Source organism: Anolis carolinensis, chromosome 5 (genome assembly GCF_035594765.1).
Source record: "Anolis carolinensis isolate JA03-04 chromosome 5, rAnoCar3.1.pri, whole genome shotgun sequence".
NCBI classification, from domain to species: domain Eukaryota; kingdom Metazoa; phylum Chordata; class Lepidosauria; order Squamata; family Dactyloidae; genus Anolis; species Anolis carolinensis.
In genome coordinates this window covers 195,060,077-195,080,235 of record NC_085845.1, presented here as the reverse complement: position 1 = coordinate 195,080,235, position 20,159 = coordinate 195,060,077, and the positions used below count along the sequence as shown (strand labels likewise).

General features: G+C 40.0%; 1 protein-coding gene across 30 annotated transcripts in view; it reads left to right on the top strand.

Moving 5' to 3' along the window:
* The window catches only part of celf2 (CUGBP Elav-like family member 2), a 620,922-nt gene that overhangs the window by 313,461 nt on the left and 287,302 nt on the right, over positions 1-20,159 (top strand). Inside the window, exon 1 of one of the 30 annotated variants that reach the window (XM_062983263.1) lies at positions 6,541-7,687. The exons of the other annotated variants lie outside the window; for them this stretch is intronic. Coding sequence (XP_062839333.1) covers positions 7,683-7,687 — 5 coding nt within the window. The 5' untranslated portion in view covers positions 6,541-7,682. Of the gene's footprint in view, positions 1-6,540; positions 7,688-20,159 lie in introns of those variants that run through there. 30 annotated transcript variants of the gene reach the window in all.

The window sequence follows — 20,159 nt, the reverse complement described above, 5'->3', positions numbered from 1 at the left end:
TGATAATTCTGAGCAGACCCTGCTGGGCTAGACAAACAAATACAAGGCAAATTTCCATTTTCCTAATCTTTATGGATTTTCTGAATGAGAAGATGGGTGATGAACACGAAGGAACTGAAATAATTGTCAAAAATTTGAAATAATTTTTTCTCCATCAGTGACTTACCATGTCTCCAAGACGCCTACTTGGAAATCATTATACACAGACAAATAAAGGTTCCTATTGTCCTGTTGTAGATAATAATGTGAGTCCCGCTTTGCATGAGGTTATATCCTTGCTTCACTCAAGTCCTCATGCACTGCTCCTCAACTTCTGTGGCTATTAAGCACAAAAGGAGTTGCATGCTTTGCTTCTCTCTTTCGATTGTGGCATTAAATCAACAAATGGCTAGTTAAGCATTTTGCAAACTATATGTGGAACACTCCCTAAAGGCTCAGCTCTGTAACATCATATAAATACAAACATGACTCAGTCACTTTGAGAAAGAGAGAGAAGCTAAGCCTTCGTCACCACTGCTATTTTAGATCCAGGCCAGGGGAAAGCTGACCACGTTTATCCAGCCCATTATATTGTGGATAAAAGCCACCATGTTTGAGTTGTGTTAATATAATTAAGTTTGCAGACATTAATGATATGAAAGTAAAACCTAGACATATTGGAAATGAGATTGATTCACTATCATTGACTTCAATATCATGTTGTTGATGCTTTTAAGATCCATGTTCACAATTATATCTTTGATTCATATTATGGATTAGGGATGCAAAACTTGGTACTTCATTCTTGTATGCAAGAATAAATAATTTCAAGAATTCTCCCACCCTACCGTACAACTGCTTGAAAATAGGAAGGTTTCTGCACAGTTGTTCATAACTTTGTTGTTACATATCTTCAAGTCCGCTCTCATAGCAATTTATTTCATCCCATTTTTCTTGGACAGAGTTTTTCGGAAAAAGCTTGCCATTGCTTTCCTCTGAGGCTGAGAGAGTATGACTTGTCCAAGATCACCAAGTGGGTTTCATGGCCAAACAGGGATTCGAGCAGATTCCCCAGAGTTATGCCACGTTGCACCACTTGGGCTCTTTTCTCAATATTCACACTATATTTCAAAACAATATTTTAAAATAAACAAGATAAAATGTCATATGAACAAGATTGCAGTGGGAAACACACTTATTAGAGAATAAGGCTCTTCAAATACAGTGATATTTACCTCTGACACTAAGGGCGTATCTACACTGACCACTTAAATCAGATTTTGAAGAAAATAGTTTTTCTGTGAAGATGATTTCATAGGAAATCCTAGAACCAGTTTGAGACCTGGTAGGTGATTTTGCAAACTGCAGAGCATTGATGTGCATTAAGGGCTTTCTTTCACATGCTTTTGTGAGCATTCATTATCTAAAAGGTAAAGGTAAAGGTTTCCCCTGACGTTAAGTCCAGTCGTGACCGACTCTGGGGGCTGGTGCTCATCTCCATTTCTAAGCCGAAGAGCCGGCGTTGTCCATAGACACCTCCAAGGTCATGTGGCCACTGGCATGACTGCATGGAGCGCAGTTACCTTCCCGCCGGAGCGGTACCTATTGATCTACTCACAATGGCATGTTTTTGAACTGCTAGATTGGCAGAAGCTGGAGCTAACAGCGGGCACTCACTCCGCTCTCCGAGTTTGAACCTGGGACTTTTCGGTCCGCAAGTTCAGCAGCTCAGCACTTTAACACACTGAGCTACCAGAGGCTCATTCATTATCTAGCTAGTTTCAAATTGCACTAAATGGTCAGTGTAGATAAGGCCTGAGTTCGCATGGGTTTGTGTGTTGGGTTTGTACCCCATGAGAACGTAATTATTCACGCGTTTTGTACTCAAGCAGCAAGTGAATATCCTCTTATTGCAAATTCAATAGCAATTCTGTCCAAACATTTTACAGGGTTATGTTTGTGTGTGCATGTGTGTGTAGGAAACTGTGATTTTGTGCAAAAAATAAAGTCTCCTTAACAGAAAATTCTGCTTTTCTGTTTTTAAAAAATCCCAAACTATGAAGATTCTTAGTGTAAGATTCTTTTGTGAGGGTCTCCAAAACATGTATGATTTTTCAAATATTTCTTCATATTCTTTCTATCCCTAGCCCCAACTCCCTTCCAATAGTTTGGAACATGAAGACACTCTTAAAATTAGCCAATAGATAAAGTATTCCACCCACATACTCCCTTTTCACTACAACCCTCCCCACCCCTTGCGGTTAGGAGCAATGCTAACCCCCCTTCCCCCTTTCTTTTTATCATAAATGTTGATATCTAGGGCACGGATGCCAGTGCTGAAACGTGCATTCAATTAGGAGACAGTTCTTAACTGACCTACATAACAGTTCATTCATGAGATAATATGACCTGCAGCTATAGAGAGAGAGAGAGAGAGAGAGAGAGAGAGAGAGAGAGTGGGTTGATTGAGCTGGGCTTGGCCGTACGCGCTGCAAACTCTCTGGTGACCAGCGAATCGTCTAAAATTAGAGCGTGCTACGCATTACTGAGAGGGGCTTTCAGCACTTAAGTTTCTTCTTTGCAATGTTATTTCTTTTATGAGATGGGCATAATAATTTGTCACTTTGCCTCTCCCTGTAATCCTTAAAGGCTTAACTTTCATTAGCAGGATGCACTTAGGTAGCCAACAAGATGAGCAATTACGTGCTTTACCATTAAGGTTTAGCAGCCTGTCATCCGTGGTGAAAGGGAGCAGGTACATACCGTCAAGAAGAGAATGCCAAGCCGAAGGTTTAACGGCTGTATAGGAATGGCAATGGGCACCTGCTGCATTTGTATAAGCTCTGGTATCTTTGCAAAGTTGTCATTTTTTAGAGCCAAGCGGGTCAGAAAATAAGTGATGGCTCTCAGTAGACTTTGCACAAACCCTTTGTGCAGTCACTGATTGTATGAAAGGGGAATTGAATTTGCATAGCATATGACATGTCCCCCAATATATGTATCATCTGGAGAGGGTCTTCTTTCTATCTCACAACCCTCTCAAGCTTATTTGGTGGGATCAAGGAACAAGGCCTTCTTAGTGGCTGCTCCCAGACTTTGGAATTCCCTCCCTAGAGAGGCCAGGATGGTCCTGTCTTGGCTCACCTTTCGCCAGCAGATAAAAATATTTCTCTGTAATCAGGAATGTATAAACTGAGGAGGATGGGGCTTTTAAGAGCTGTGCAACACGAATTTTAAAGTTTCAATAGTAAAGGTAAAGGTTTCCCCTGACATTAAGTCAAGCTGTGTCCGACTCTGGGGATTGGTGCTCATCTCCATTTCTAAGCCAAAGAGCTGGCATTGTCCATAGAAACCTCCTCGGTCATGTGGCCAGAATGACTGCATTGAGTGCCGTTACCTTCCTACAGAAGCAGTATCTATTGATCTACTCACATTTGCATGTTTTTAAACTGCTAGGTTGGCAGAAGCTAGGGTTAATAGCGGGAGCTCTTTTCATTCCCCAGATTCAAACCACGACCTTTGGGTCAGCAAGTTCAACAGCTCAGCAGTTTAACCCGCTGCGCCACCGGTTTTTAATACATTGTAATATTTTTATGCCTAATTGGTTTAATATAATTTTTTTACATTTCATATTTTTATTTTAATGGATTCACATTTTTATTAGCATTGCTTTATATTTCTTGTCAGCCACCTTGAGTCTCTATATCAGCCTCTATTAAGAGAGAAAAAGCAGTACATAAATAATACCAATACACAGTGTGTTAAAGCGCTGAGCTGCTGAACTTGTGGACCAAAAGGTCGCAGGTTCAAATCCCAGGAAGTGGAATGAGTGCCCGCTGTTAGCCCCAGCTCCTGCCAACCTAGCAGTTCGAAAACATGCAAAATGTGAGTAGATTAATAGGTACCGCTCTGGCGAGAAGGTAACGGTGCTCCATGCAGTCATGCCGGCCACATGACCTTGGAGATGTCTATGGACAACACCAGCTCTTCGGCTTAGAAATGGAGGTGAGCACCAACCCCCAGAGACAGTCACGACTGGACTTAACATCAGGGGAAACCTTTACCTTTACCTTAATAATAACAATATCAGCAGAAAGACAAGATAAAAATTAAAATAATATATTTTTGGCAAAATCAAGGATGGATATCCATGGCTTCCCTAACAGCTAAAGCTGTTAGAATATGTTGTCCAAGAATATCTCATTCTCAACTCTGAAAAAAATGCATAAAAAGACATATATAATCATAAACCAGGACTATTCTAAGAAAGACAGAACAATACTGGAGATGATGATGATGATGACGATGCATGAGGCACACCAAGCTTCCCTCTTCTCAACCAAATCATACACAAGGATCCAGTTGATTTTGGTTCATCAGGGCACCTTTCTCTGTCACTCACAAATTTAAAAACATACAATACAGCTAGGCCAACGTTTCTATGGGTTCTCCAACCATGGATTCAACTAAAAACAGGTTGAAAATATTTGGTGGGGGGCTGGGGAGAGATTCAAAAAGCAAGCTTGATTTTGCTGTATACTCAGCATACTCTGCTGCAGCCCTCCACCATTTTACACATCCTTAGGCTCTCTCTAACACTCATTTGAGTTCTCTTCCATTTTATATAAGGGTATCCCTTATATAACTGGAGTATCCACGGATTTTGGTATCCACAGGGGATCCTGGAATCAACACCTGACAGATACCACTATAATAAGGCAGATGCCCAAGGCCCACTATAATAAGGAATTCAGAATTTGCAAGTCTTTGTTATCAGAAGCTGCTGCGTGAGGTCACTGCCTCATTCTGCTTTTTAGGACCTGTCCATTCAGCAAGCCTCTGTGATCAAAATTTTGGATAGGGATGCACACTTGGCTAATCTCGTTCTCAAAAAAGACACAACGAGTAATTTTAACCCTCTGTGAAAGTCTTCAGACACTGTGCAAACACAATTTACACCTCGGAGCTTATTGTGTGCGAAAAATTCATGTTCGTTTTTTTCCACAGAAAACATTATTTTTTTTACAGAGGAAAACAACATTTCCTGTACATAGTGTGAGGGGTAAATTGTAGGGGTGACAATAAAATATGATGTATACATTTTCTTTTATCATATTTATTTATTGTATTGTTACAAGTGTTTTATCTAATTTTTATATAGAATGTAATCAGGTCTTTTCAAGCCTGGTTGTTGGGCTTGGTACTTTGATATGGCCTAAGGGTTAATCAATAAAATGTTCTTCTTCTGTACATAGTGAGGGAGTCATTATCTATCAAACTGATATCTTCTTTGTGTTTCCAGCACACACAGAAATCATATGCAAATTTTACACAGAAAAAGTCATGAATTACCAAGATTCTTGCCAGCCCAAGAAATGCATTCTTGACTGTTTTTGAAATACGTATTCATATACTCTTTCACTCGTAATTGCTGATCACAGGAGGCCTCCACATGTGCCTTATCATATGGACACAAAAATACTATATTGGCTGAGTTAGCTTAGTCCAATACTTAATTTTTCCACAGTGGCTAAGAAATATTTATGGAAAGCCCAGAAGACATGAGGACATGCTCTGCTCACATTCCTTGGCAGCTAAATGTTCCAAGGGTTTAGTAAGGGCTCCTTTCACACATTCAGCCAAACATGGAGATGTTCAGCATGGGGAGGCAGATGGGATGTGTTGACATCAGGGAAATTGATCAGCAGCATGGTCCCACTTTTATCTCATGTTCTTCTTCTACACCACAAGTTGTTTCTGTGAAGAGGGATAATGAGGCAGCTGCATTCAGAGGATTCTTGAAATATTTTGGACTCTACTTCCAGAGTACTTTAAAAAGAGAGAGGGCAATATTTATTTCTTAAATGTCGAGGTTTAAACTTGCATTTGCCTTGTAATAATGGCCAGCTGCAAAAGATGCAACTACATGGGCTGTGAATGATGCAAATAGACTAGGAGTGCAGCTACAGTGTGGAATTGATGGATTTGACACTGCTTAAGCTGCAATTGCTCGATGCAGTTTTTATAACCTAAGTTAGGGCTGTAACACTAAATGATGTCTAGCTCAAGGAAAGGGACTCTGGATTGGTGTCATTTGAGAGAGAGATTTAAAAACATTGGTGAAAGGTTGAATTTTCCCCTCCTAGAGAGCAATGACAATGTAGAAACAATGCAATTTGAGGTCACATTAACTGCTACGGCTAAATACGATGGGATCATGGGAACTGTAGTTTTACTAGATCTTAGCCTTCTCTGCCAAAGAATGCTGGTGCTTTACCAAACTATAACTCCTAGGACTCCATCACAATGAGCCATGGCAGTTAAAGTGGCATCAAGCTGCATTAATTCTGCAGTGTAGATGCACTTAAGAAGGGGAACATTCAACCTTTCACCAGTGTTTTTACTTCTCTCTTTAAAATGGCACCAGCCTAGAGTCCTTCACCCTTTCCTTTGAGCTAGCTTTCCTCCAGTGTTGGGACTTAGTTAGGTCAAAAATGGAGGGGTTAAAGAAGCCAGAGGATTTTCAGGAGAAAATTGAGAAGGAAGGGTTAAGCATAAGCACCTTGACAGGGGCTGCAAATTATTCAGTATTTCATTTGATATTATTTTATTTTTTCAGACAAAGAGGAAAGCTTATGTAGTTTTCTGCCTCATGTATACAACTCACTTGGCTGGCTTTGGATATCTCATACCTTGCCATGAGAAAGTTTGTGTTTGGGAGATGTTTGTAAGAGTTGTTCTTCATGCAAAAAAGGTTGGCCATGCCTCCCAATTGTCCTTTGCAAAAGTTCCCCATTTCCATCACTATAATGCTCTACTTATTTGGAAAGTAGACATTTCCAAGTGTTATATTTTTTCTGTCTGTCTCCCAGTTTAAATTCCTGAGTAGAGAAACAATAGTGCTGAGGAAGTTTCTTGTTATTGTATTACTTCAGATCCATTTTTAAACACAAAAGGGAAGTGAACAAAGTTTGGGGAGTCACACAAAATGGGTAGAAGTTACAGACCCAAGATTCCCTCTTTATTCTATTCTATTATTGCATATTTCATTTATTATTCTAATACACTGCTTCAAGATCTCTTTGCATAGTAATTCGTATTAAGGCAGCTATTTCTTTGATCTCGGTGGTCATCATTACCTGAAAAAGATTTGTTTTCATCCTAGTGTTTTATTGTCTCACAGGTTAGTTTGATGGCCTTATATGAACAGAGGACTGGACACGTAGGGACATAGATGATAGATAGATAGTTTGATACAGTAGACATCTTTACTTCAAATTACGCAGTTACTGAATGTAAAACTATTGCATCAGCCACTTCCTTCGAGATCTACCAAGTGTTCATGTAAACTAAAATTTAATGTTTGGAGCATTAAGTGGCTTTCTTTTCATGAAAAGCTGTTGCAATAATGCTGTAATGAGTTATGGGGCAGTGTCTTCCACCCCCGTCTCCCCTGGTGATACCTTAAACTTATTTATTAACTGCTCAAAGTCGAAAAGCATTTTCTTAGTACAGAAATGACAGTTTGCAGAAGGGGAGAAAGAGTTTGCTGGTAAACGGATGTATTAGCATGTTTCCAAACCACAAAGGAAATTGAGAAGTAGGCTTGAAGTTTCTGTTTCAAACAAGAAAACTTTGCAACAAGTTGCAAAGCAGGAACTGGTTCGAAATATCAGCCATTGCATCCAGATCTACTCGGAACCATGAGGTATTATTTTAAAAAAAATTATGTTGTTAAGCTGTTCTAAGAGAAACTTCAGCCAGAGGCCTGAATGATGTTAAGATGTTGGATGACCTTTGCGTGTTGAGTTGAGAGCAGACGTGGCTTTGCAAAACCAGGTTCTTTCGTAAACGTGTCTCTTGTCAGGAAAGGAGGTCAGTGCAGGAAAAGAACTCCGGAGGACAAACAGAATGGGGTTCATTTGAACATCCTTGTACACAGTGTGGTGGGGATATTTGAAATGGCCACAGAGAACAGGTTTTAAACTTACAAAAAAAGTCTACAGGTTCATAGCTTAGTAGGATGTCATTCTCTTCCTTTCTTTCCTCCTCCTGTCCTTTTTTTTCCCAAACACTGCTGTTTTTGTGGTGTTTTGAAGGTATTGTACTGTTTCCTCTTCTTAAGTTGTCCTCTTGTGTGTAGAAAGTTTTCGGTTCGTTGCCTACTTTTGTTCCAGTGGAAAGATTCAGCTTCTGATCAACTTTAGAGAAGACATTGAATGTTGTTGTGTTATATCCTATGGAGAGGAGATTACAGAATTCTAAGTGTGCTGTTGCATATTGTTGTTGTTATCATCATAATCATAATCATTATCTTCATCCCACATTTTACCACAATCTGGAATAAAATTGAGTTGCCTATTAAAATGAAATAGGTTGAAAGCACTAGATCTTGTCCGATTTAGTAAACTCAATCCGATTATTACTTGAGTGGAAGATGAGCAGGTTTTGAATGCGATTTCCTGCTTCTTGGCAGGGGGTTGGATTGGATGGCCCATGACATCTCTTCCAACTCTATTATTCTATGATTCTATGATTCAAGGAATACCTGGTGCAATTTTAGAGGAAGCAACTGGTAAAACCATCTCAGTTTTTGTTTTTGTTTTTGCGTATGAACTCCTTGTGAAATTCATGGGGCTGCCATAAGTTGATGGGTGACTTATATATGTGTGTGTATAATTACAATAAAAAGACGTATTAAACTATTAACAATATAACCATACAATTCGAATGTTTTTAAACGATCAAAAATTTTACAATTAGAACAATGTGGCACACTTTTATTAAAACCCTTTCTTTAAAAACCTTCAACAGAAAATAAGTTTATGAGTGCCAACAGATGTAGAGGAATTGTGGTACCATTTTACAACTGTATAGGCGGGAAATTACAATGCCTAGAAAGATTTTGCTTGGGATTCCTAGCTAATCACTGTGTTCTGTAGTTTTCATTGTCTGAGTTAAGTTTTAGATTGCAAACTATTCTGGGTCTAGCCTTGTTTTGCTGGTAGGGTGCTGAGGACTCTGCTGGTTGGTGGTGTGATGCACACAGGGATAATTTTATGGCCATGTTACAGGTTTTTTAGATACTGTTTGCCTCATCTGACTGCATTTGCAGTGGCTTCTTATCTTGACAATAGGCACATGGGAAGGGATATTGAAAGCAATGTTCTTACTAGGGGTGGAAAGAAAATTCTCCATTATTCAGTTCTTGGACAAAATTTTAAAAAAGTTTCTCAACAGCTGGGAAATTCCATTGGGAAGAAAAGGGAAACAGTAAAACTTCTGCAGAGTTTTCTCCAGATACTGAAATATTCCAAAGTGTTCTGAGGAATTACACTGCATGGAAATACACATATATTTCTGTGGAAGGAGAAGCATGTATTCTGAATGATGCAACAGTTTTCCCTCTCATCTCTCCTGATGAGTTGACTGAGAAGTAACACCTTTTGCATTTTTAACTCAGTTCGTGGTAGCTGAAGTAAGCTGAGGACAAACTGGTGGGGAGTGGGAGAAGAGGTGGGAAACTGGTAAATTTAAAAGGCAAGTGTTCATCTATGAAATACTTTGTAAAACTACAGCTCCCATGATTTCATAGCATTGAGTTTTGACAGTTAAGGTGGTATCGAACTGCATTAATTATACAATGTAGATGCATCCAGTTCGAAGGAAAAACCTCTCCAAGCAAGTTGCAAGATCTCACTGAGAGTTTTAAAAAATAATAGGAAGTTCCATTATTTACTATCTGCTCAAACCGAAAGGCAGACAGTTCCTCTGTTATCTGGATGTAACCAAGCAAAAGCCTCAGCAACAACTCTGAAAGTGCAAAAAGCTGGGGAAACCAATGGGCTGGCATTTTCAATAACTCCAAGGGCTCCTGTTTTTGAGAGTGCTCACTTTGCAGAAATTCCTAATGACAGTCTGGAGGGATTTTGGCAGCGCAGAGAGGGACCGAGGGGTGGGTACAAGGAACATTTTTAAAGTATCTCTTTCATTTCAACCGGCTAACATCATGTTACAAGTCCCTTTCATTTTTGTAGATGATAAAAAGCAACGCAGCAGGAAAGAGCCGCTTAAATATTACATGTGTCAAATGGTGAAATATTTTATCATGGGTTTATTGGTTTTAATATTTCCTGCGTTTTATTGCTGCCTTCCTTCTCGTATTCTTAAATGTGTCTTCACTCTTCATTTCAGCCTAGAAGGATATTCCAAAGGGTTTTTTTGTGTACAGTAAAGTATTAGCATGAGTAGCAGGGTAGGTTTAAGAGATATTGCTTCCAGAAGGAAAGGCCAAAAAATGGCCAGATAGGTTTATGATCCCTGTGCACCTCCTGAGTCCCAGCCAAGTGGTCATAAAAAGGAGCAAATGGCCAATCCACACTCGGTTCCAACTCTTCTGCTTCCTCCCTCTTCTCTTCCAGTCTTCTGTCCTGTTCTCCATCTTTTTATCATCATTTTTTAAAGTTACCCAACCAGCAGTTTCTTTACAAGTCAGATGCTCCACCTCAGCCCAAATTTCCTTTGATACCTTCACACTGCCCATTTATAATGCAACGATTCTACTTTATCTGCCATATGGATTTCTGAAGTTTGTAATTAGGCAAAACATTCACTCTTTTTCAAATTCTTAATACCCTACTGTAAATTTAAAATCACAGAATCACATAGGACAGAACCATGGCAGATCAATTTGTACCGTAGCATGATCATTGTGTAGGGTGAAAGCATTTCTTAGTAGACATGAGAGGAAAATTGTCTCAAATGTGGAAAGAATGTGAAAGTAAGTGCAAGTTGGAAGAGAGGACTAGTATCTAGGTCAACATGGGACACTTGAGCATGCTATCGGAAAAGTTTGTCCGAGGCACCTAGTAAGCCACTGTTAGTAACTGAATAACGGACTAGAAGGATCAAGCCAGGGTCCACCTCATCACACCAGAGTAGTGGTCCCCAACCTGTGGGTCCCCATGTGTTTTGGCCTACAACTCCCAGAAATCCCAGCCAGTTTACCAGCTATTAGGATTTCTGGGAGTTGAAGGCCAAAACATCTGGGGACCCACAAGTTGGGAACCACTGCACAAGCGCATGGATCCATTATAAATCCATTTTCTGCCTCCTGCAGAATTCTGTGGTTTGTAGTTTAGTGAGGCCCAGAACCTGTCTGGCTGAGCAGTTTAAAGGCCCTTCCCTAAACTACATGTCCCAGAATTCTGCAGGAGGCAGAAACTGGGTTTAAAGTGGATCCATGTTCTAGTGTCATGAGGTCCTTATCAGATCAGTCAGATCTGTGATTGGCCATATCTGAAGGCTGCCATGGGGGCTGTGTTTTTCCCTGGTTCTTGGCATGGTTTGAAGAAATTTCAAGCAAATGAAGGCAGCATTTCCTAACATTATATATGGCCTGGCTAATCCAGAGCACAGACACACACTTCTGCAGATGAATAATATCTGTGACCACAGTAAGAATAAAATCTGTAAATCAAATTATAGACAGGGTTGTACCAAATAAACATCTCTTCTAAGCTTCTAACCGTTGTCTTCCTTGCATAAGAAACTTATGTTATGTTGTTCTCAAAGTGCTTTGGAAACCCTGTTGAATCTCTTATGATGGTGTATTTTTTTTTACCTTATCTTATCATTACATTGTAGACTGGGTGTGGTAGGTGTGTTTTCCTGTTGCATTATCTCTCTGCTTCTCCCTGGTTGACTACACTTCCTTATTTCAAAAAGCGCCATGGGAGGAGTTATCTTTCAACATCTTCCCCTGGGTTTTTCTTGTCAGACTGACAGTAAAATGACTATATAAAGAAGACAGGAGAAACACAGGGTCAAACTAGATACTAAGGAGAATACATATCCACTACTATTAGCCTGAATTCCTCCCATAGTCGGATTTCCTCGGGTAAATGTGTTTCAAGATTCAGACTTGTAAATTAAGATCAAATCTACACTTGGTGGGTTACTCTGGTGTAAATCTAGTCTAGAACAGCCTTGGACCCTGAATCTGGGGCTAGTGTCCAAACAAGCCAGATGAGGTTGACACCTTGTTGTAATACCCCAGAGAACAGGATCAAAATCCGAAATGACTTAAACAGATTAGAAAGCTGGGTCAAAACTAACAAAATTAATTGCTACAGGAAAAATGTATGGTTCTGAACTAAGGCAATAAAATGAAATGTGTGACAATCTAATACATGTGAAAGGAATTTAGGAGTCTTCACAAACCATAAGCTGAATATGAGTCAACAGTGGGATGCAGCAGCTAAAAAAGCCATTGTGATTCTACTACATTGATGGAAGGTATAGTCACGCTCTATTCTGCTTTGGTCAGACCTCGTCCGAAATAAGACTGTGTCCAGTTCTGGGCACCAAAATTCAAGAGGGATATTGACAAGTTGGAAAAGTGACCAAAATAATCAAAGTTTGGAAGCCAAATCCTATTAGGAGCAGCTGAGGAAGCTGGGAATAGATTGTTGTGAGTTTTCCAGGCTGTATGGCCATGTTTACAACCTCTGAGGATGCCTGCCATAGATGTGGGTGAAACATCAGGAGAAAATGCTTCTGGAATATGGCCATACATCCCAGAAAACTCACAACGACCCAGTGATTCCAGCCATGAAAGCCTTCGACAACACACAAAGCTGGGAATGTTTAGCTTGGAGAAAAGAAGCCTGAAAGAGGGCATGATAGCTATGTTTAAATAGTTGAAAGCATGTCATATGGAAGATGGAACCAGCTTGATTTCTGCTGCTCTGGAGACAGTACCAAAAGTGATAGCTTCAAATTGCAGGAAAAGAAAGTCTGCCCAAACATTAGGAAGAATTTCCTGTTGGTAACAACTGTGTGGTGGAGTCTCCTTCTCTGGACGTTTTTAATCAGAGGCTGGATGGCCATCCATCAGGAGTACTTTGCATTTTCCTGCATGGCAGGGGATTGGACTAAATGGCCCTTGCAGTCTTCTTCAATTCTATGATGCTATGATTTCTTGACATAATTGTTCCTTCCTACCAGCTATGGAGCTGTCTGCTAGTTCCTGACTATCAGTTGATCTCCCTCTTCCTTGCTGGTCATGTGGGCATCACAATAGCCAGGCACTTGGACAGATTTCTGTGCCCAACACAGAGCAACCTAGGTGACACAGTGGATGAACTATCTCCTTGCTGTGTATTGGTTAATGCAGGAAAGGGCAGCAGGACATGGAATCCAGCCAAATAAGACCTACTCCAGCTGTCCAGACTGCTGTGAAGCCCTGAGATACTTTGGAGTTTACTGTAAACTATGTATTCCCTGACTTAGCCTATATTATGGCAAAGTTGGATTAAAGCCCCAAACCCTGGGATACTTGTGAAGACAGCAGTGGATTCATAGTGAATCCAGGTTTTATAAGACTGAGAGAATGTGCCTTTTCCCCTCCAATAACAAGACCCAAGACAAAATATGTAGAGTGCAAGACAAGAAGGTGAGGAAAGTCACATACTATAACAAACTGATGCCTTCTGCCAGGCCCGTAGCCAGGATTTTGTTTCGGGAGGGGCTGGGATTTTGGTTCGGGGGGGGGGGGCTGAGTCTGAGCGGGAGAGGGTCTACCCTAGCAAACCTTTTGTATCGTTATCCCAATACCCCCATGCATATGGGATATATTGAGCATGGTGATCAGATCATGATATGAATAAACATAACAGTTTAAATAATAAATGTAAGGCCTTCTCGCGGACCATCCTGAGAATTTCGGGGGGGGGGGGGTTGTGAAGCCCCTCAAGCCTCCCCCCCCCCCCCCGGCTACATGCCTGTCTTCTGCTGTTTGGGGCAAAAAAAAGTTTGACCCTCAAACCCAATTGACACGTTAAGTTATTTCTTTTATTGCCCCACTCCCAAACAGTTTTTTTTCAATTGCACATGAAGAAACTATGTGGGGGGAAATACAGCACATTCATAATGTAGACATCAACTGGAAACTTTTCTCATTCTTCTTCTCCTTACTGGTTGAAGAAATTCCAGACTACAAGCAACTTCCCTTCTTTTCTTCCTTAACAATAGAGTCTTGTCTTCTTCCCACTCCCAAATACTTTCCTACAGCCTCTCTTGAGACAACCGGGCCCAAATGTCAGCATTTCCCACCCATCCGCAAGTAACATCTGCCTCATGCCTGACCACCTGCTCTTTTTCTAGTCCCTCCAGGGCTTGAGGATTGCAGCAATTCTGGCATCCTCTGGCTTTTTCATCCTTCCCAAAACAACATCTTTTTGTACTTTCATTCTTGCATTGTAGATTCAAGAGAAGATTATAACAATTCTTTGCAAAGGTTTTCATTCATAGGTAAATTACACTATGGTTTATAGTAAGTTGATACTATGGTTTACACAGCCTCAATGTTCAGAAACAATATACCTGAAAAATATCACTTGGGAGAGGAATAGTAAAAGAAAACTATCTCCTTCATTGCTTCGTTGCCTTCCCAAAGAAATCCAATTCACTACTGTGGGAAGTGATAGCCTTTCCCCAACCACCTTAAGAGATGGGAAGAATATTTGTTGAAAATATTGAGGAAATGGCTAAAAAAATGTTCCTTTGGATCAGGAAACATTGTGTAGAAAAATTATGAAATGTGGAGAAAATCATGAAGTGTGGTGTTTATTCTTCTCAGAAGTTGTGCAAAAATACAAAATAACAAATACTCTTTTTGTGCAAAATGTGAATTTTGTGCAGAAAGACTACAGCATTTACTGTAAAGATGAATTTTCAGACTGAAAATGCTGTTTTCTGTGCATATATATCATGTTTTGATTTTGTACAAAACAAGTCCCAAACTACAAATAGTCTTCAAAACTTGAAAAAATGTCAGAGACTTTTTTGTAGTGGGAAGAAGCATATTGAAATGATTCCATGCTTTCTTGAAGGACAAATTATGGAAGAATCCTATCCATGCACAGATGTATGAGACCAAAGCTTCCATGAGTCCTACACATATGGACAGACTTTGGAAAAGTCAGGAGTTTGGATATCCCATCTCTGGCAAGATCTTGGCCCTAAAAAGACAATTTCAAAACGATCTTGACAGACTAGAGAGATGGGCCGAAACTAACAAAATGAAGTTCAACAGGGACAAATGCAAGATACTTCACTTCGGCAGAAAAAATGGAAATCAAAGATACAGAATGGGGGACGCCTGGCTTGACAGCAATGTGTGCGAAAAAGACCTTGGAGTCCTTGTGGACAACAAGTTAAACATGAGCCAACAATGTGATGCGGCTGCTAAAAAAGCCAATGGGATTCTGGCCTGCATCAATAGGGGAATAGCGTCTAGATCCAGGGAAGTTATGCTCCCCCTCTATTCTGCCTTGGTCAGACCACACCTGGAATACTGTGTCCAATTTTGGGCACCACAGTTGAAGGGAGATGTTGACAAGCTGGAAAGCGTCCAGAGGAGGGCGACTAAAATGATTAAGGGTCTGGAGAACAAGCCCTATGAGGAGCGGCTTAAAGAGCTGGGCATGTTTAGCCTGCAGAAGAGAAGGCTGAGAGGAGACATGATAGCCATGTACAAATATGTGAGGGGAAGCCATAGGGAGGAGGGAGCAAGCTTGTTTTCTGCTGCCCTGCAGACTAGGACACGGAACAATGACTTCAAACTACAGGAAAGGAGATTCCACTTGAACATCAGGAAGAACTTCCTCACTGTGAGAGCTGTTCGACAGTGGAACTCTCTCCCCGGGGCCGTGGTGGAGGCTCCTTCTTTGGAGGCTTTTAAGCAGAGGCTGGATGGCCATCTGTCGGGGGTGCTTTGAATGCGATTTCCTGCTTCTTAGCAGGGGGTTGGACTGGATGGCCCATGTGGTCTCTTCCAACTCTACTATTCTATGATTCTATGATTCAAACTAGATAAGAAAATAAGTTTATTTCTCCATGTACAACTCCCTGGGAGGTATATCTACACTACAGAATTATATCGGTTTGATGCCATATTAACTGCCATGGCTCAGTCAATGGTATGATTTGGAGTTTTGTGAGATACATTTACCCTCCTCTGTCAGAGATCTCTAGTGCCACAGCAAGCTACAGATCCCAGGATTCCATAAGATGAAGCGATGGCAGTTAGAGTAGTGTCTAACTTCTACAATTCTTCAATGTGGATGATTTATAAATCTCCTGAGAGAATTCGGCCTCATTCTAACATGCTGTAAAGAAAAGTCTGATTATGATAAGTGCAGCATGTGATCTTTACAATTGCCTTATTCACGATGCACTGTAGAAAAGTAATAGAACAAAATAACTCCGACATTAGTAATAGTTTTCTCTTTCTTAAAGAAAAAAAATATTTTATAGCAATAACACTTCCAGAAGACGTGTAAATGCTTTTAGTTAACCTTTGTGCAAATACTTTCCCTTTTATTTTAATACACTCGGAAAGGAGGGAAGGGAGGGGACAGAGAGGGAAGCATAATGGTTGTAACTGCTTGCCATTTCAGCTGCATATATACCGTATATACTCGAGTATAAGCCAACCCGAATATAAGCCGAGGCACCTAATTTTACCACAAAAAAACTGGGAAAACATTGACTCCAGTATTAGCTGAGATACCAATAAAATTACATAAATTGAGGCATCAGTAGTTTAAATGTTTTTGAATCTTTACATCAAACTGTAATTTAAGATATGACTGTTCAACTCTGATTAAATCATTATTTTCATCTTCTTCAATGTAAATGTGCTTATGTATCCTTTTAATAATAATAGAGTGAAATAATAAATGTAATAATAATAATAATAATTGCATTAAAATAATGAATGTAATAATATAGTAAAATAATAAATGTATTAATAATAATAAAAATAGAGTAAAATAAATGTAAAAGTAACAATAATAAAGTAAAATAATAAATGTAATAATAATAATAATAATAATAATAATAATAATAATAATGAATAGAGTAAAATAATAAAAGTAACAATACCAATAATAACAGAGAAAAATACGGTAATAAATATACCATATATACTTGAGTATAAGCCTACCTGAATATAAGCCCACCAGGACCCTCACCCAAGTATAAGCCGAGAAGGGTTTTTTTCAGTCCTAAAAAAGGGTGAAAAACTATCCTTATACTCGAGCATATACAGTCATTCCTTTTCAATGATGGTGTCTTTGAGTAAGGCTACCTTCCAAACTTTTTTTCAACATGGAAACCTTTGGGCAAACGAGAAAAGAGGAATGTTGGATTTTTCGAACATTATTAGGTAATTGGGAGAACCGGGGAATGATAGCTTGTCTGTAAGCACCTCGGGCCATAGACAGACCAAGAGGATTTGATGCCTGAGACAGGAAATCAAAGCTGTGTTTGCCTTTTGTGTGGCTAAAATATAACAATCAGCTAAACAACCAGGAATTCTTAGCTTTTGATTGTACTTCAGAATCTTTCTCTTGAAGCAAACAACCTCATTCTTTCTAACAATCAGGCCGGCACTATCTCTGGAATGATGCATTCTATTTGCTACTGTTTTCTTCTTCTTCCATTTCTGATAGCAAAATTTGCTAGGGAATATGGTGACAGTTTTGGTGATCTTCCACATGCACACTCATTTGGATACATTTTGCAATTAAAATGTACAGGATGTAGTGTACGGAACAGCATCAAATCCCTATCTATCTTTGCAAAAAATGCTAGAAAAGGTTTTGTGCAAGCAATGTTTTTGCAAAAAAACCAAAATCCCAGGAGGAAATTATATCACATGATAGTTGACCATTTTTCAGCGGGATGTTTCAATATGTCAAGATATCCTTTAAGCAAAGACAAGAACATTTACAAATATTCTTCATATCCATTCTTCCTTGTCTCAAGAGAATTAGTTTACCAAACTTGCTATAACTGGTGGTTTTAGGAGAAGATATGGGGAAACAGCTATATAGTAGTTTGAGTGTTGGACTATGACTCTAGAGACCAGAGTTCGAACCCCTGCTCAGTCATGGAAGCTCACTGGGTGACCTTGCCCAAGTCACATTCTCCCGGCCTTAGAAGAAGGCAATGGCAAACCCACTCGTAACAACGCTTGCCAAGTAAACCCTGGAATTGGTCATCATAAGTTGGAAATGACTTGAAGGAACACAACAGTTATGAAGCAGCAGTTCACAGTAGGCTACAGTAAGACTAGTGTCTCGTGTAGCTTGGAGAAGTTACTTTTCCAGATCAGAACTCCTAGAAACCCCTAACCAACTTCTAAACATGGAGTCAACTCAACAAATTGTATTGGGTTGGGTAAAGTTTAAGCAGAGGACTCTAGCTGGATAGACAGTTTTTGAACTGCTCTTCTTTTTTGGAACTCTTCAGCTCACCACATCTATTTTGGGTTGGACATCCTCTGTCACATGTAGTATCGCATTTGGGCTCTCAGATTGCAGCTCGCCACTTAAGTTGCATCTCATCGTCACAAGCTGTGGCACCTGAATGACCTTAATGATGACCTTTTGTGCTTGCCAAGTCATGGACACAAGCAGACCTGTCCATGTTCACAGCTGACTTTGCTTTGGTTGCTTCCTCCTCCACATTTCAGGAAGATTTGATACAGCTTCCAGATTGCTATCAGTTGTTGCAACTTGACGTAGTTTGAATCCAATATCAACCAAGTTAGGCTGTTCAGTGGATACTCTGTATATAGCTATGTTCTTGGAGTCATGTAAAAAGAAAAAATGGATTGGGAAACATTACTCAGTCTCACTGAACTCACAGCTTGTTGTCTTGAATCCCATTTATCTATTTGACACAGCTGGTGGTCATTGCAAGTCCTAGTAGCAGTAAAAACAGTAGCAATTATCCTGCCTTTTTATCAATTCAAGACTTGAGGTGGTTCACAAATGCAAAAGCAGATATAGTTAAAATGTATCATACAAAAAATAAAAATAAAAATTGGAATTCTGTGTGATAGTTTAGAATAGATAACTTGTAGTTTCGCACTAGTCGTGTTTTGTGTCAAGAAACACCATATGACTAGCAGTATGAGTGGCCATCTGTGGGGGTACTTTGATTGTGCATTTCCTGCATATCAGGGGGTTGGACTAGATGGCCCATGTGGTCTCTTCCAACTCTATTATTCTATGTTTCTATGATTCTGTGTGCCTGATTCTGAAAACACAACATTTCTAGCCAACAGAATTATCTGTAAAAGATTTGCTATCTTTCCCAATGTATCTATTAGGCTTGCTCAAATAATTCGTTTTCCCCGTTAACCGTTATTAATTCGTTATTTTCGTTTGTTTTGAAGCAATATACGGCATTGGTTGTCCACACGTCTGGATATTGCGGTTTCGAATCGCGAGAGGCCGTTTTTCGTTATGTCGTCGTTTTTTTCGTTAGGAAAAAAAAGCTTTTGCAAATCACCCAAACTCCCACCATTCAGGCCCTTTCCTTTTGCCCCTCAGCAAAAGGGGCGTCATGGGCTCAGCCAATGGGAGGGGGCGAGGGGGAAGGAGGCTGAGGAGGAGGAGGAAGACGGAGGGGGAAAATGGCCGCCGCCGCCGCCTCGCCACAGCTCAGGCCTGGAGAGACCGAGAGAGACAGAGAGGGGCCCGGCGGTGAGGTTTTGACGTCTGTGCGAAGCTAGGCAAGTGGGGTTTATATATCTGTGGAAGGTCCAGGGTGGGAGAAAGAACTCTTGTCTGTGGGAGGCAAGTGTGAATGTTGCAATTGGTCACCTTGATTAGCATTGAATAGCCTTGCAGCTTCAAAGCCTGACTGCTTCCTACCTGGGGGAATCCTTTGTTGGGAGGTATTAGCTGGCCCTGATTGTTTCCTGTCTGGAATTCCCATTTTCTGGGTGTTGTTCTTTTACTGTCCTGATTTTAGCTTTTCTGTAGCTAAAAATGCATATAAAATTGATTCTATAGGGAGGATAAATGATTGGATTTCAACTCCTACAGCTTGGCTTTCTCTGCCAATAATGGTACCCATCTTGGATATTGTAAGGGATTTTTTATTATTATTATTATTATTATTATTATTATTATTATTATTATTATTAGACCTTGCTCCCAGGAAGGTGCCTTCGCTGTGGCTCCCAACTTATCTATCTATCTACCTTTCCACATATTCTCCACATTGTGTGTATGTGTATGTATATTATATATACATGAGCCCCGATGGCGAAGTGTGTTAAAGCACTGAGCTGCTGAACTTGCAGACCGAAAGGTCCC